Source organism: Mesoplodon bidens (genome assembly GCF_964165515.1).
Source record: "Mesoplodon bidens genome assembly, chromosome: 11".
Lineage (NCBI taxonomy): Eukaryota > Metazoa > Chordata > Mammalia > Artiodactyla > Ziphiidae > Mesoplodon > Mesoplodon bidens.
In genome coordinates this window covers 9,095,352-9,113,186 of record NC_138167.1, presented here as the reverse complement: position 1 = coordinate 9,113,186, position 17,835 = coordinate 9,095,352, and the positions used below count along the sequence as shown (strand labels likewise).

Below are 17,835 nucleotides of genomic sequence, written 5' to 3'. Positions count from 1 at the left end.
TCCTGCGCACGGCTGCGGCCCTGCTGGGCCGCCGGCGAGCCGAAAAGCCTTTCGAAATGCGCGGGGCTGCGGATCATTGGAGCCTGGGGTGGGGGTGGGAGCGGGCTGCTGCCCTGGAGGGTCCACGAACTCGGAAAGGTTCTCCCCTCCGCTCAAATCTCCCCAGCGCCCTGGAGTTGGCGGGGTACTGATGTGCAGGGTCTGATTGTGGAGAGGAATGGGGGTTTTCGCTTCTTTCTTAGCCCAGAGGAGAGATGATGAGGGAGGCAAGTTTCGGAGAAACCGCCCAGCCCAGCTGCGGGGGCCGAGGCGCAGCCGCCCTCCATGGCCTGCGGGCGCCCGGGGCGCGGGAACTGCGCGCAGCGATCCGGGCGGTGCGGGAGTCGCCAGTTGCAGACGAGGAGCTAGACTTGATAGCCTTTTCGTCCCGAGGCTCCAGCCAGCCTGACCCCGCAACTGCCGCGGCGGGCCGGCGCGGGGCTGCGGGGCAGGGTGGAGAGACGACGGCGCAGTGGCCCGGGTAGCGCGGGGTAGGGGGTGGCAGGCGCCGGCGGCCGCATCCCCTCGGAGGGACGCCCGCGGCGGACCTTGCAGTCCGGGATCGGGGAGAGGACGCTCCGAATCCCGGGGACACGTTTGTAGACTTGACATAGAACGCGTGAAGGACCGACACGGTGACTTTATGGGCTGCGTTCCTGTGAACGTGCCTGGCGCGGCGAGCATCCACTTCTTCCTGGCCCAGCACTCCTAAAACGCAATCTCTAAAAATTCACGTTAAAGATGGCTCTTTGGGAAATAAACAGGGGTTATAAAAGCAGCAATTAGAAGAGAACTTTTCCCCCTATCTGTTAGAGACACTTTTTAAAGTATCCTTTTTGGCTCAGTGAGAATTTATTTCATTATTTCCTGATTCTCCACTCCTTCCTCCCCATTTTGAATTGTTTTTCTTGCTTTCTCAGTCTCTTCCTGAAAAACACCCTGCCTTCGTGTTTTGAATAGAATCACAAAAACACCTTTAGTCTTTAATTAAAATAATACCAACTTGGAAGATGTGGCCCAGCCACCAAAGGACCTACTTTTCCCTTCCTGGCAGTCGAAGAGACTCAACCCTGTTTTTTTGGTTTTTTTTTTTTTTTTGATAAACAATTTCGGGTCAAAATAAGCTGAAATTATCTTGTTTAAAGCCCCTTTTGGGGTGCAATAAATTAAATGCAAGTATTTGAGAGAAACAATTCAACCCAAATCCAGATTTTTGCATTTAACCATTTGCAGATTCCCAGAAAAAATAATTTAATCTTACACCTTAACCACATTTTATGAGAATTTCAAATTGCAGGGATTATCCTAATAAATCTGACTTTAAAATGCCGTGTTTAATTTTTTTTTCTTATTTAAATAAAAAATATCTTTGCTCTGTGGATATGGGATCCTCAAACTCTCAGATCCGGTATTCAGATTAACCAGTGTTAGGTTGTGTAGATTATAACCAGGAAATTTAGAAATTGAGGAGTTCATGTGTGATGACCAGTTCAATTTGAAGAATACCTGTTCTACATAAATTAGTGTGGAATGCACACCCATTTCTAAAGGACCTATATATCTGAATATTTTGGATGAGAGGTGTAGATTAGATAGTCTGAAAAATCGCTCTAATTCCTCACAATACTGCATGTGTAAATACAGAATTTAGAGAAATCACCATGTTAGTTTCATTTTCAATCCTGCAAACGTGTGATCGGTCTACACTTATGTAACAATTTTTGGTTCTGACACATTCATATCCTAGAGACATAAATATTTGAACTAATGGAGACTTTGACCATCTTATTAATATGAAAATGTGGCTTGCCTACTTTCCACTTGTAAAGCTTTGTCCACCCATACAGAACTAAGTGGAAAAGAGTGACTACTACATTCGGACCTACATAAACATCATCTGAGTGGTGGGCCTGAATTATCTAGGTGTTTGCCACTTCATATTATATTTGTGGAAATATGACTACAAAGCTAGGTCAAATACCTCAAGCTTACTAATAAGGTACATTACATACAGTTCAAGTCAACAAATAGCTATGGAAGTTTTCTTTATTGACTACTTGATGTGTAACAATAATTGCCGTCTTTTTCACACATTACAAAAAATTATACCTGGCTCAGTATGCAACCTTTTAAGCACAGCCATATTATTTAAAAGAAGAAGGGGGAAAGCCTAGTCTACACAATACAGCATTTACAAATGCACAAAACATGCCGCTTTGGCTTGTATATTGTCTAGATTAAAAAAAAAAATCTCTTTTTAACATAAATAAGTTAGTATAATTTTCAGTGTCTTTACAGAGTTATGTACACAGGTACACTTCAAATGGTTTTGTTTCATACACATACACAGGCAGTGTAAAAATACTGTTTAAAGATGTAGTATCCATTTCACCTATCCACGGGTACTTTTCTCTATAGGCACTTTCCTTTAATAACACCACTTTCCTTTGGGCAAATTAACAAATACAATGAGAAGCTGTAAATTAAACATTATTTCATTATTTTTTATGTCAAGTTACTTACAGATCTTTATAAATATCCAAGGATTTAGAATTATTTTGACTGTGTCTACACACCCTGAAGTGAAAAGAAAATTAAGAAATTTTCTCAACAAGTCTGATAAAAATTAAATGGTCAATTCTGAGCATTCAGAACTCCCCCCATACATGCCAGATTTTTGCCCAGAGGTACCTGGAGTGATTACCAAGCAGCTGAATACTTTAACTGGTAAATTCCAATTTTAAGGGAGACTGGGGAAGCCAGGGAGCACTGAGTAGAGTTTTGTTTAAAAAAAAAAAAAAAAAAAGCCATTTGCTGCTACATAACGGAATCATCAGAGCTCCTAGATGAGAAAAACTTCATGTAAAAATAAGTATCAATTATCTGCAGCCAGTGTTCAAATTTGGATGATTTTTTAAATGAAGTATCAGTTCTCACTGAAAGGGACATTACATCTTTAAAGAAAACAAAACCTTCCCCCAAACTGCTTCTCTTAGTGCAAGTCAAATATTTTTCTCCTTGCTCTAAATCAAAGCAAGCTCTTCATACCACCCCCCATGCCAATTCCTCAGCCCCACCCTGCCCTCCCTTCCCCAAAGTTTATGTGCTACATAAAAAGTAAAAACTATATACACAGGTAGTACAATGAAGCAAATAAGGAAAAACCTAATTGCACAATGCTACATCCAATGCTTTTAGAGGCAGATGATTTAAGAGTGCCTAAAACTTTAGTGTTATTGGGTTGTTGCTGTTCAGTGCTTATAAGGGATGTCCACTCCGTGGAGTCAGCGATATGTATTCAAAATTTTTAATTTATATCTTCCTTGCTTCATCAAGCAGTGATGTATCGGATAAACAAGGAAACATACTCTCAATTCTGCAAAAGAAACAAGAAGAAAGAATTAGGAGAAAAGCACTGAGAACAACATTGCCAATATATTACGGGAATTATTTTGTTACAGTCTTTGTTGGGAAATACCTGAGCAATAGCAAAGAAAGAACGTACTAAAAGTTGGTGCTGAGAGTCATCTCCATCCAACATTTCCTTCACTGGATTTTTACTCTCCCCTGCGCTGTGGACTTTTGTCTAGAGCAGTGGTTCTCAACAGTGGGTAATTCTGCCTCCCCCTCCACCCCCGGGGGACACTTGGCAATGTTTGGAGACATTTTTGGTTGTCACACTGGGTGGGGAGGGGGCGCTACTGTCATCTGCTGGGAGAGGTCAGGGATGCTGCCAAAACATTCTACAACGCGCAGGACCGCCTCCCACGACAAAGAATTATTCGGCCCCAAATGTCAACAGTACAGAGGTTGAGAAACCCTGGTCTAGAGAATCGGGGGTCAAAGATAGTGAGAAAGGACAGACACAGGAAAATTCAGAAAGTATAACACTTAAGAGTAGCCAAATTTTCTAAGTTTGAAAATTAACTGGAAATCACACTTAAAAAGACTATCCAAATAAAATTCTATTCACTTTTTTTTTCTCAAAATATTTTAGTCTTAGTCATATGTAGAATATACACACGAATGTTTATGAATAGGTCCTTACTACTATTTCCTGTATTCTCTGAACTGGCAATATTTACTAACAAATGCTTCTCTGTATGTCAGAATGGGGCCAGATGAAAATCCAGTAGGTCTGATTTGCTGTGGCTCATCTGATGAGCTAGGCCACAAGTCACAAACCAACAAGAGCTTCAGGTGGTAAGGTTGCTTCAGAAAATTTTTTCAATCAATTTACCCACTTCATACATAAGCTGTGATGGAGAAGTTCAATAGCGCCGTTTTGTATAAGCTCTGAAAAATATGTATGTAATGAAATCCTATATATGACACTGATTTAAAAATACAACAACTTGAACCCCACCTTCATCCCTTTTTAATGTTTAATTTTTATAGATGAGGATTTTAAAAGTTAATATCAACATCTCTTAGGATCTCTTTATATGCTAGGCTATGAGGGTGTTTTGGAAAAAAAAAGAGGACACGGTCGTTGTCTGTAAGAAGTTTACAAACTATTAATACATGTAGTTTGATCATTATGGAGACCAATCCACGTAAAGCTGGGGGTTGAATTATTCAAATTAGCTTTTCATGTTGATCACATTTTAGTAGATGGCAAAAATCTCCACTTCCCTTGTTTGGGGTACACCTACCCCTGTCAGCCCTGATATCTACTATCCATTTCCCCTACAAGTATCTAAATTCCCCTATTATAGCACGACTGGCATACACATGCTGACGTGTTCCTGGACTGCTTACTCTGGCAGTTACTTTAACTTTTGCTTTGCAACTTCAGTGTTATCAGAAATTCCGTCGGAACCTTAGGATTTTTGAGCCTTCCATTTTGGTTTTTTTAAATACACACGTTCCTTCGCCATCCCCCAACCTTATCAGAAGACAGGGAAAGTGAGAGTTTGTGAAAATGATAAAAACCAAAGGAAGCCACATGCCTCTCTTGTCACGTTTCTAACCATTTGAACAACCAGCTATGAGCCATTTGTGCCTCACTTTTCCCTCAAAGTTTGAATTAAATCATTTATTTGAATTAAATCATTCTTCCACGTATGGCTCAAAATCTGAGTCAACCTGGTCTTCCGGAAGATGAATTCTCATGAAGTGGGATGGAGGCAGACCCCCGCTCTTGTTCAGATGGAAAAAGAACCTATTGTTCCCAACATGTTCTGATGGAGCTCTCAGAGTACTGACCTTCCTCCCCACAGGACCTTGGTTACAAGTACTTGCCTGGGACCCTTGCTCTAATCATTTGGTACTTCAAAGGAAAATGATCTCAGGACGTAGAAACTGGGAAAAATCACAGTACCTCCACACTAATTCTCAGTCTTCCCCATTCCTACTTTTTTTGACCTCCAAAATATAAACCCAACAAAACCCCACAAGCTCTAATCTGCCAGCCACCACTGAGATCGGGTTATCCCGGGGCTTGAAAGCCCACGAGTTCCTGCAGCCCAGTTCGGGGGTCACTTCTTTGCTCGCAGTAATCAACCTACCGAGTACTTTACGTTTGACGCCTTCTGAGGCCGGGTTTCTTGGGCGTCTGCTCCACTGAACCCGCGTTCGGGGAACCGTCTGAAACATTTTCTTCTGTTCTGTTTGCTCTTTTGTTTTGAGGAGAGGAATCTAAGGGCAGGAGGGAATTTGAAAAAGAACACACACAAACAATCTTTATTAGAAAAAACAATGGCTGACAGAAGTGGACCCAAGAATCAGGAGACGAAAAACCCACCATCTACACCCACAATCCTGGATCCGTCATTCCCAGTGGCCTTTAAGGGCACAAAATGAGGTTGTTTTCACATAACAGAAAGTATATTCTACGCCCCCAAAGCTCTCTCTCCAAAGCGAAGAAGGAGGCCGCTGATAAACATCCCAACGTTGTCACATACCTACCGCTGGCGAGCGGGGAGGAGCCGCGATGTTTTCAGTTAGAAAAATTACCAGATAACACAGTCTCAGGCTTCTGACTTAAAAGTCATAAACAGACAAGCAGTCAGCTAAATAAATAGCATTTAAAACCTAAGATTAAGAAAGTGTGCGCCTCCAAAGCTAAATCAGAATGCGCTGAAAACAAAGCTGAGTTTAAAGACCCTCAGGCAGGCAAAGCAGTGCCGCTAACACAGACACACAGAAAGACATTTCACTCATTTGAAAGGGTCATTACCGTCTGTGGCAGGTCGCTTCCTTATCCCAGTGCACTGCTCCGCTAACCCCGTCTGGCTGTCCGGTGCATCAGTCTTCTGGTCTACCAAATGCGTGTCCTCTGAGTTTGCCTGAGACCCAATTAAAGGCACCGCCTGGCGGGTCCCGCTGACATCCTGGCCCTCCTGCGCCGGCACCTTGCAGGCGCCTTTGGGTGGCCGCGGGGGTCTGTAGTAGAACTCGGGCAAGTTGCCCTTTTCCACCTCTTGCCACTCGTATTTGCCCTCCAAGGGCTTGTGATTCTGAAAATCAAAATTCCACTTGCGCTGGCTGGCCTCTTCCATGTCTCTACAGTGCTTCTCCAAGTCCCGGGTTAACTCTTCGTGATTGACCGGGCCAAAGAGGTTTCTGCAGGCCGAGGGCTTGGGGTACTCCGCCTGTCTGGCGTCCATCCGCTCCAGGCTCGGGCTCCCGTTAGACACTCGCACGTTTGACATCTTCCTCCCCGGGCTAGGCGACCGCCTCTCTTGCGCTCTCGCAAAACAAAACGAACAAAACAAAACGCCCCGACCCAGCCCGAGCCCCTCTTATAAGCCCTGCGACTGCCCTCCGAGCCAAGAGAAACAAACACGGACGAGTAAGTGCCCGAGCGTCAGGAGCGCGCGGGGCTGGGGGAGGGGGCGAGGGGCAGCCCCGGCCAGGCAGCCCCGAGTCCCCGCCGATCAAGTGGACTGGCGAGCGGGAGGCGGGGAGGGGAGGGGAGAGGAGCGCCGCGGAGAGAGGAGGGGGCAGAGCCAGTCCGAGTCCGGGCAGCTGCGAGCCCGCGGGTCCCGCCGACCGAGCGGCTCTCCAAACCTTGCCGGCGTCGGAGTCGCGGAGCGGCGAGAGAGTGGGGACAGGGGAGGGGGAGAAAAACACCCCGAAAAGACGAGCCCCCTTTTTTTAGTTGCCCAATATGGCGGTGGAAGGGACGCTGACGAAGAAGAAGATGATTGACACCGCAAGTCTATTTAAACAGAGGAGGAGATCATTGGTCGCGGCGCCGGGAGCCGCCCCGCCGAGGCTGGCGAGCGCGGCCTTAAGGTGGCCCCGGGGCGGCCGCGGCGCCTCCCCGCCTCCCGAGCGCGCCGCCGCCGGGCGCGCGCCCCGGAGATGGGCTGGTCGCGTGACTGCTGGAGGCGCACGGCTGCCAGCAAACCTGCTCCGGCTGGCCTCGGAGAAATTAAAAATAAGACAAACAAGCTCGCCAAACGGCCGGGGAGCCGGGGAGGGGCCTGTGCAGCGGGGCCGGCGGGGCGGCGGGTTCTGGTCCCGGCGCTGCGCGGGCCGGCGCGCGGCTACTCCGGAACCCCGACCTCCCGCTCCTCGCCCGGGAAAGCTGGGGAGCTCGAAGGTTGCCGGCAGCTGGTTGTGCGCCTCGCCGGCGATCTTGTTTCCCCCGCACTCGCCCAGCGAGGGATGGGGGCGGGGGCGGGGGCGGGGGCGGGCAGCTGGGGGGCGGAGGCGGACGGTGGGAGCTCGGCCCCCAGCTGAGCTCTCCCCCGGGGCCCCAGCCGCTCGCACAGCGGGGGAGGCGGGGAGCTCCTCGGCCTGGGTGCCTTACTTAGGTGGGGGTGAGCAGTGGTTAGCTCACCCTTAACCTAGAAGTCTGTGCTAGTCTGGGGGCGGGCATGGGGCTTAGGGGAGAAGCCACAGCGAACGGCTTTCTATAAATTAGCCTGGAAGAGACGCAGCACTTATAATGTATTCTGAACCCAAGCTCTCCCTCAGTAAAAAATAAGAAAGGATTTCCAGATCAAAAAGTCGACTGGTCTCCCAAGTCCCCAGTAAGCTTTGTTAACTGTCTCAGACACATTTAGTTAAAAAAAAGCGAGATTACACCCCTGGCCCAGGTTCTTGCTTCCCAGTCACAGTTAAGGCCACTGACACGGACTGCGTGTGGGAACTCGTCTCCTCTTTGTATTTTTCAATTCTTTGCCGGGTTGTAGCAGTTTCCTCACCCTGAGTCCCGTCGCCAAATACAACAGTTCCTTCCTTCCTCCACCTTTCTCTCCCACCAGACTCACTTCTCGGAACCCACCCAGAACACCATTCAGATGCAAGTGACGCCTTCAGAGGGCTGCAGGTCGTCGAAGAGTGAAAGTAACCGGAAAGTCCGGATTGTGAAGTGATGTATAAAACCACCACCACCGTGTTCTCACGTCTGATACGATTACTTGGGCATTTCTCTGCTCCCCTTTGCAACTTGAAATTTACCTAAGCAATATGATCTTGAGCAAGGTGATGGACGTTAAAACAGGATGGACAGGGCTGTCATATCTGAAACAGAGCTCAGCGTCTTTAACTGCCTCCCCCCAGCCCCGTATATGATCTTGGTCTGGGTCAAAGTTACACATTTTACTGGAAACTAATTTCCAGTTCTAACAGTACACAATGGCAATTGTACACAACAGTTTTCTTGGGCGTCTATGCTACAAATGAGTTTGACTTTTAACTTGTTTTCTTAACCACGTATTATTCGTCCACTTTGTGTCCCTGCCTTGCTTCATACACTCCAGAATGTAAGAGCTGGGAGGGACATTGGGAACCCTGTGGTTCAACCCTCTCTTTTTTACCACTGAGGAAATAGAGACCGAGAGGATTCCTGTACAGGGACACATAACCAGTTGGTAGCAGACTAGAGGCAGGTCTCCTGACTCTAAAGCTGGTTCATTTTCTGTTCCTTTCCCTCCTGATGACCCCAACTGGTTTGGGTTTTCGTCTGGATTCGCCTATGTCCCTCTCCTACAAATGATTCAAAATGGCTCCTTCTCATGACCTGGGCTGCCTGCAGATGTTTCCTTGACGTGGCCTGTGGTCCCTGATATTTTACTACAGCTGTCACTGGCCTTTGGTATGACCTTGGCACTAATTTGACTAAAATGCAGATGCCAAAAGGGCAGGGTGAGACCCAGAGAGAAGTGAGGGAGGTAGTGCCCAAAAGTTGTTTCAAGGTCGGGACTTCCTACCTGACTGACAGAAAATATTTCACCTGGGATCAAAGTAAAAGGTCTCATCTTTATTTTTTTACATTGAATGCCTCACTTAGTTTGCTGAGTTGGAGAAGAGGGGGAGAGGGACAGGAAAATTAGGGTAGGTCTCAATACCATAATTTATACCCTATTCCTGAAATTAGATCATTGTTGTTGAAATTTTTACACAATTGCTAGACTACACTGGAATTCTATATTATATATAAGCATCAATTCAGATGCATAAATACACAAACTACCACATATATGTAAATGGAGATATTCTAGAGTATTGCACCTTGCCACAGATGTTTGATTTTATTCGTGGAATTAATATCTTACAGAAAAGTTAAAAATGAATACTTCTATCCCCTCCACACCCTGAATATTTCTTCAACTAATATGTAGGACCACCATTTTGTCGCTTTGTTAATCTTGAAAAGTAAACGAGTCACAGTCACGCCACCTTAAGACGTCTGGCTGCCAGCAGAAAGGCTGTGCTTACTCCGACCTTGCTATGATCTAAAGTGGTTTGTTTACAGTCAAGGCACCGGAGATCTGCACAGCAAATAATGAGAAGGCAGGCGTCTGCTGTAGTAGCGACGAAGCGTGAAAAAATACTATGGAGTCCCCGGGGGAAGAGGGAACTGGGAGCTCAGAGCGCCATCCTCCTGCGGAAAGTAGGCGGCGGCTTTAAAAGACTGAGCGGGGGAGAAGAATTTCCAATAAACAGCGTAAAGGCGGAGCCTGGGGGGAAGACAGAAAGTTCCACTGGCACTGCTCTAAAAAGGGCTCTGCTGGCCCAAGACCCAGAATCTAGTCCTGGGTGATGTTTTTTGCTGTCATTTTCACTCCTGGTAGTTTTCTCCTTAGAGCTGAGAAGTGTCCCATAAGCCACCCAAGATTGCGTGTCCTTCACCAGCTGAGGAGAGAGAGGAAGACCAAAATAACTTAAAAGAAAACACCTGTGTGGTAGCCAAGTGTCCCGGCGGGGCGGCAGGGCAAGCTCGCCTCCCAGGTGTGGTCCTTTCATGGGGGAAGTCAGGCAGCCCCAAATTTCTGCGAAGGCGCAGGTTTCCTTGCTCTGTTGCCCCTCCCACCACAAGCACACAATGTTAATCCTTCCTCCAGGATGTTTATGGTGAGGCAACGTTAACTCAATTTCACTTTTCTTCTAAACCGACATATTTTTAGAGTTTGGAAATGTCACATTCGTCTGTTTCTGACACTTTTCATTCAATTTAATAAATATTTATTGAGCATCTTCTATTAATTTGCTTATTCTTTCTTTCAACAAATAATTGTTGAGTGCCTTTGATATTCGAGGCCCTGGGGATACAGAAGTAAACAAACAGATTTAAACTAGGATGAAGTTTACACTCTAGTAGGGGGAGAGGAGACAGATGATACACAATAATACATGAGTGAAATATATACACTGTGTAAGGAAGTGATACATGCTATGGAGAAACAACAAACAGGGGAGGGAGAAGGAGTGTCGTGAGGTCCCAGGGGGACTGGAGTGGTGGTCGGGGAAGGCTTCATTGAGGAAGTGGCCTTGGAGAGATGCCCCGAGGACTCAAGAGAGAGCAGCCATGCAGACACCTGGGGAGAGTGTCCGATAAAGGGAACAGCAAACACAAAAGCTCTGAAGTGTGGTCTTCTGTGATGTGTTCAAGGAACTTCGAGGAGCAAGGGGAGAGTAGCAGCCGGAACATCTGCTCATACAAGGCCATGCAGGCCTCTGGAGGGTTTTTATCAATGACTGAGTGATAGGGGAAGCCACTGAAGCATTAGGAGGTTCTAAGCAGTGGAATGATGCGCTCTTACCATGGGTAAGGTATTCCCCTAGGCGGTATTCTCAGCAGCCTAAGGATGACAAAGTCACAGTCCCTGCCTTTGGGGAGTATACCTCCTAGATGGGGAGACCACCATGTGCACAAAAACTCCAGAGACAGAAAGCAAAACCTGGAAGAATGCGGTCCAAAGATAGACTACAAAGGAGGGAGAAAGAGGAAGCCTTCAAGGAGGTGATATGAGTCAGGTCTTGAAGAATGGGAAAATGTCCAGAAGATTATAAAGATGTATTGGCAGGGGTGTTAATTGGCGGATGGGATCAGACAGTGGCAGGTGTATGGATGACATGCTAAAAAAAAATGTTTTATTCAGTAAGCAATGGAGCGTTTGGTGAAAAGAATATCGTGATCACTGTCCAAACTTGTCTCCTGACCCGGAGCAAGCCTGGGCCCTGAGAGACAGTGTCTAGGCACAGAGCCGGATGAAAGCTGGGTGGACTGTCCCATTATGGTCTTAATCTAAAGGGAGCTGGTTGTTGGACAGAGTACGGGTGTGAGGCAAGAGGGGAGAAGCACAAGCCATGAGACCACAATAAGAGGGTTTGGAACAGAGAATAGGAGGCTGTCTTGTGTGAGCCACTGAGCTACGAAGGCACAGCTGCACATGCTTTGTATGTGGTGCGCACAGCCTTGACGGGAAGCGGAGGCAACTGTTAAGAAGCCCACGCCGTCTTGGACAATCAGATGTTTGTGTTCGGTAGTGGCATTTGACAGCAGAGTAGAGGATGGGTGTGATGAGCCTGGAGGGGCTGACACGGGGAGGTGACTTTGCAGGCTGACTGCAGTTGCTCAAGCAAGAGATACAATGGCCTTAAGCTGTACTACTGCAGAGGAGGGAATGGAAAACTAGGAATGAATGTGTGCTTGCTTAGGTAGTCAGAACAGATACGGGGGCTGGAGAAAGATGGAGAAATGGAGGATGGCTTTAAGGACTCACGCTTGGGTATTTGAGAGAATAATGCCATTAATTAAGAGAAGTAACACGGAGAGATGATGTAATAGAGAATGCTAGTTGTCCACCAAATTCCATTCTCACCTTCTTCCTCAGTATCGGAATTGTAACTGGGCATACAGCTGCCCAGCTGCTCTGAATTTCCCAGCCTCCTTTACAGTTGGATGTGGCCTGGTGCTAGGTGTTTTCCAACAGAATGTAAGCGAAAGTGATATGTGTCTTTCAGGCCTAGTGCATAAAACCTATCACATGACTCCTTCCCTTCTGCTTCTCTCTTCCCTCTCCCATGGGCTGTAAAGGTGAATATTACTGTAACCTTGGAAGCCACATGTTGAAGGTGATAGGGCCACCATCAACCTGAGTCCCTGACCTGACCCAAGAGAAAAAATGAATTTCTATTTTGTTAAACTGTGATATTTTGGAGGTCCATTTGTTATATCATTTTATAGTCAATCCGAACTAATACAGAGGGAAAAGTTTGGGAGATGGGGAATAGGGAAGATTAAGAATTTGATTTGATGCAGACAGTATGTGCATTGAAATTAGCTGGATCCCTGAGGAAAAAAAGAATAAGAGGTTATGTTCCTTAAGAGGGCAACTGAGACAATGTTGGAGACATGAATCTGATACATAATGTAAAAGGATGCTATGGTTGGCGGGGCTCTCTGAGACCTGTCCATATTTACAAATGTGCCAGTAATCATATGGCCAGATCAGATCCTGAGTAGATTAAAGCTTTCAAAAGTGTGGAAATAAGGATGTGTGTGGTGTTCTCAATATTTTTCATCACACTTGAGCTGTGTAATACTCATTCTTTCTTCATTGTCCCACCCTCCCTTCTCAGAAAGTCTGTTCCCTTAGGCTCTTCTGCTGAGAGATTATATCCCATTGTTCCCATTCTCTAGATTTTTTTTTTTTTTTTTGCCAAGCCACCTGGCTTGCAGGATCTCAGTTCCCAGACCAGGGTTTGAACCTGGGCCACGGCAGTGAAAGCACAGAATCCTAACCACTAGGCCGCCAGGGAACTCCCCCCATTCTCTTTCTGAAGGTGACCAGAGGAGGGGAGAGGCTGTATCTATCTGACCCGAATTTGGCCAAATTCTCTCTCCTGAAAATTTGAAACCAGGTCTCAGAAACTTCAATTAGTAAACTGTAAATTAGAGATTAATAAGGTAATGTAGAGTTGGAATTCAAAGAGCAGTTTTAAGAAAGCTATCTTTGGCACATGTGTGATGGAGATGCAGATTAAGATTGCCTGCAGTGTCAGAAGAAAGAAAGGGACATTCAAAGAGGGGTAGAGAAGAGAGACCACGGGTTTTAGAAAGACTGATAACACTTAGCACCCCCAAACTCCCCAGTTTCTGGATCCTGCAGCTCAGGAGGTCCAACACCCTGGATTTCAGTTCTGTGGGACAGCCTGTGTTTGTAAAACAATTCCTCTCATTTTGCTCCAAGCTAGTTTGTTATTGATTTCTATTAGAACCCAAGACATCCCTGATTAACACGATACTTTACATACTTGAAAGCAGCTTCTCAGGTGTCATCACATTTGACCCTCATAAGACCACGGTTTCCAGACGAATGCTATTATCCTCTCTTGCAGTTGAGGTCCTGAGATAGAGAAGGCTGAGGGCTCCAAAGCCACAAAAAAGAGCAGACAAGGCGCTAGGACCAGTATGCCTGCTCTTCGGAAGCTGAGTCCAGGGTCCACTGTGATGACTCTTGAAGATGTAATGACTTGGTGGGTTTGTAAATTTTATCACGGAGGCTCATTGGCTTAAATTACCTACAGTGCACTATTCATAAAAAGAAGGTTCTGGGGAAAATGAGATTCAATCCTAAAAAGAAAAATAGCATCTTCGAAAGAAACTGGACTCAGAAAGGGTTTGAAACTGATCCATTGGGGTCAGACTTTAAAGAAAAAATGCATCAGGCAATTTTAATTAGAGAAAAATCTTCATTTTCAAGTAAAATGTAGTAAGCAAATGCAGTATTACTGGTTTCATAAGAATGGGAAATAAATGGCAAACCCTGGATCCATGACCTTAATTTCCATGACTGAAACATAAGTGGACAACCTCTGTGAGTAGAATATGGAATTTGGAACAAAAAAACATATTCACCACCAACTCACCATTTTCAACTACAGTCATTGAGAAGATACAAAGGAGAAAACCTCCCTCAATTATGATCTCAGTCTTCAGTTTATGCAAACTTATACCTAAAAAAAAAAAAACTGGAAAGTGCTCATTTTTTGCTCCTGACCACTCTCTGAATAACTGTTCACATGAATATTTGTTCATTCCTTCATTCACTAAATTTTTAATGAGCTCTTAGCAGATGCCAGACACTCTGGGGACATAGCAGAAAAAAAAGATAGCCAAAGTCCTGCTTTATGGAATGGAGTTTACACTCAAGTGTGGAAGGCAGACAAGACACAAATAAATAAGCATAGTATGTCATTTTGTTATAGGTGCTAAAAGAAAAAAAAACTATTGTAGTTGAGGATGCAGAGAGTAATGAAGGCAGATGCTGTATTAACAAGGAAGGACTCTTTGATTAACTGACATTTGAATAGAGACTTGAATGAAATGAGGGCATGGACTATGTCATTTTCTGTGTTCCAGGGAAAGGAAATAGCCAATCCAAGAGCCCTGAGGAATGTGCCTGAGATGGCTAAAGGGTAATAAGGGAACTAGTAAGCCAGACACAGTATGTAGGGGCTGGGAGGTAGGAGATCAGATCAGAGAGAAAGTAGAGGTCTGGATCATGTATATTATATAAGACATGATAAAGACGTTTGATTTTATTCCAAATGAAGTAAGCCACCTTTGAGCAGAGAGTTTTGATCAGCTAACTTTGGTCACTTTCCTGAGTGGGAAGTACTTCAGAAAAGCGAGAGAGAAGTAGGGAGACCAGTTAGCAGACCATTGCAGTAATCCAAAAAGAGGTCATACTGGTTCAGACCAGGGTGGTAGCAATGTACGTAGAAAAAGGGGTAGAGTTATTAATAGATGTGTTTTTAAAGATACAGCCAACAGGATTTGCTGAAGGATTGGAAATGGAATGTGTGTATGGGAGAGAGGAGTCCGTAGTGATTCCAAGGCTTTTTCGCCTAAGCAGCTGAAGAAAGTTTAGCCATTTACTGAAATGGGGTTGACTGAGGGAGGAACAAATTTTGCTTTGAATGTGTTAAGTTTGAGATATCCATGGACATCCAAGTGGAGTTGCTGAGTGAGCAGTTGTATATATGAGTCTCTCTTAGGGGAGAGAGGTTTGTGCTGGAGATACAAATTTGTAAATTTTCAGCATTTAGATGATATTAAAGCCATGGGACTAGATAAGATCACAAAGGGAATGAGTTTAGACAGGGAAGAGGCCTGAGCATTACAACTTTTAGAAATCAAAAAGATGGAAAGGAGAATATAAAGGCACCGCTGATGGAGTGAAGGAGAGCCAAGGAGAGATGACTCAGAGGCCAAGTAAAAGAAAGTATTTCAAGGACAAGAAGAGATCAGATGGTTCAAATGCTGCTGATAAGTCAAGTAAGATGAGGACTGAAGACTGACTATTGGATTTGGCCATGAAGGTCATTGGTGATCTGGATAAGAGTAGTATTGGCCAAGTAGAGGATATGAAATCCTGACTGGAGTGGACTAAAAGGAAAGTCATGTACATACATGCTGTAAACCCACATGAACAAAATATGCACACATATACCTTGTCTAAGTAGAGGGTGGCTAGGTTCTAATATCAGGGAGCCAGTCTGGAAGCAGGCCTGGGGTGGGGTCTGTGTACTGGCAGATGAGGAAGTAAGCACGTGAAGAAGGTGCCACCCACTGACTACCTTAACTTGTTTCATTGTATGCTTTCACATTCTATGGTTCCTTCAATATCTTTTCTTAACTTTCCTAAGAATTGTCATGTTGACAAATTATCTTAAAGCTCTTTGAAAGGAATCCCTTTTGGAGACGATGCTAAGAGAGTTAGCACAGAATGAGCTTTGCTTGTGAGCCTCATATTTCACCCAGCTAAGAAATAGAAAATCAAGAGTGTAAGGCTTTATTGTAAATTCTTAGCATAATAAAAGGACATTGAGTTGCGTTTCTATTTATTCTTGACAAAAAGCCTTTGCTGACGTTGTCATAATGGTATTCTTCTCCGAACCTCAGTAATCTCCTTAAGACCTTCCTGTATCAGTGGATCAATTACACAAGTGTTTAATGCAGTTTGAAATTTGTTGCTTTTTGCCTTAACTTGGGATTTGATTTTCTGACCTAGAATGTTTCAGAGTAGTTTTCCGTCTCTTCCTTTACCAAAGAACCAGGAACATCCAGAATAGTTAGGCCCTCTGTGGCCACATGAGGACAGAAGAGGGTAAGTAATAAGACAGAATTCCCCCCGCAGAGCATTCATGAAGCAGGAATGTAATCGACCTGCTGAGCAGTTTAAACAGCACAGGAGGGCAGCACAAGGCCAGAACTGTTGGCCCCAATCCGGCAAATATTCCAAACCACAACCATACTTATGGTCTACTTTTCTGAATGCATACACAAGAGTTTTAATCCCCACCAAATTTAACTGAACTCTAAATCTGCATAGACTCTACCCATTAAACATTTTCAGATTATTTTCATACATTATTCACATAATAATCTGAATTTAACATTTATGTATTTTACCGTAGCAGAGAGTTTTAATAATTGTCTGTGCAGTCAAGGTAAGTGTTATAACCTTTAACAAGTGAGGAAGTAGAAATAAAGATAAAAGGTGATTTGCCTATGGTCATCACAATTAGGTGTAAAGATAACAAGCTAAGCCTGATCCTTTTCCACTAAACTCAGCTCTTCAGAAAGATACCCCTCCATCCCCCAAACACACACGGATACATTCCACTGCCTTCGTGACATATTCACTTTGACTTCAGATATAAATCTACAGTCTTTAACCTTTTCTGTATCCTCCAATGAGGCCAATTTCCATCCTCTAAACAAAATAAATACAGAGTAGGTAGCACCTAATAGATATTACTGGCAAATATACACAGTTGCAGTGAAGCTCAAAGAGATATCCCCTAGTGAATTCTGTTAGGTCCTCGATATGGCAGTCATGGAATCCATCAAATCTACAGCTCCTTCCAAGAGCAAATGCCCCACCCCTAGCATGGGCCACGGCATGGGCTCCTGACCAAGAATTGTGTTTTATGATGGGGCCTGGCACGGACGCCTCTGCCCAAAAGGAAGATGGTTATTAGCTAATCCAATCTTATACTCTTACTCAGGAATTAAAACTGGGAAGTATAGTAAAAACCAGAAGGTCACAGTGAAAAGAGCATAGACTGATGCAGAGAGAAGACATGTAGGGACATAGAGTCACTATGTGCTGGACTCACAGGCCATGGACTTCCATGGCAAAGATGTCTAGAGCTCCCAACATTCCAAATGAACTTGTAATTCCTGTTTACATGTGACTCTTTCAAGGCCCCGTGGTTTGGGTGTCCGTGTTCTAAGGACTTGGCAGTATGGCTAAGATTCCCGTCACACACGTGAACACACATTCACACACCACTCAAGGGAACAAATGAGACTGTTCCTTACAACCAAAAGAACTTAGCCAACCACCACCCATAGATAATGCTCCATAACCAAAATAAGCAACATTTAATCACAACCAAGCTCACATGGAACATATGATTGCTTGATCAAAGCTGTACTTCATTCACTCATTATGTATCTATTGATTACCTATGTGTCAGGCATTAGGTGAGAGCTGGAGTTATAGAGACAAATAAGACAAGGTCTCTGTATTTGAGGGGTTC

General features: G+C 44.9%; 1 protein-coding gene across 1 annotated transcript; it reads right to left on the bottom strand.

The window, feature by feature from the left end:
• Positions 1-2,067: 2,067 nt before the first annotated feature.
• On the bottom strand, positions 2,068-7,143 carry CDKN1B (cyclin dependent kinase inhibitor 1B). Its single transcript, XM_081248191.1, has 3 exons — positions 6,221-7,143; positions 5,550-5,679; positions 2,068-3,415 (listed from the first exon to the last, which is right to left on the bottom strand). The coding sequence occupies exons 1-2, from the start codon at positions 6,693-6,695 to the stop codon at positions 5,558-5,560; spliced, it is 597 nt and encodes a 198-aa protein (XP_081104317.1). The 5' UTR covers positions 6,696-7,143; the 3' UTR covers positions 2,068-3,415; positions 5,550-5,557.
• Positions 7,144-17,835: the final 10,692 nt, after the last annotated feature.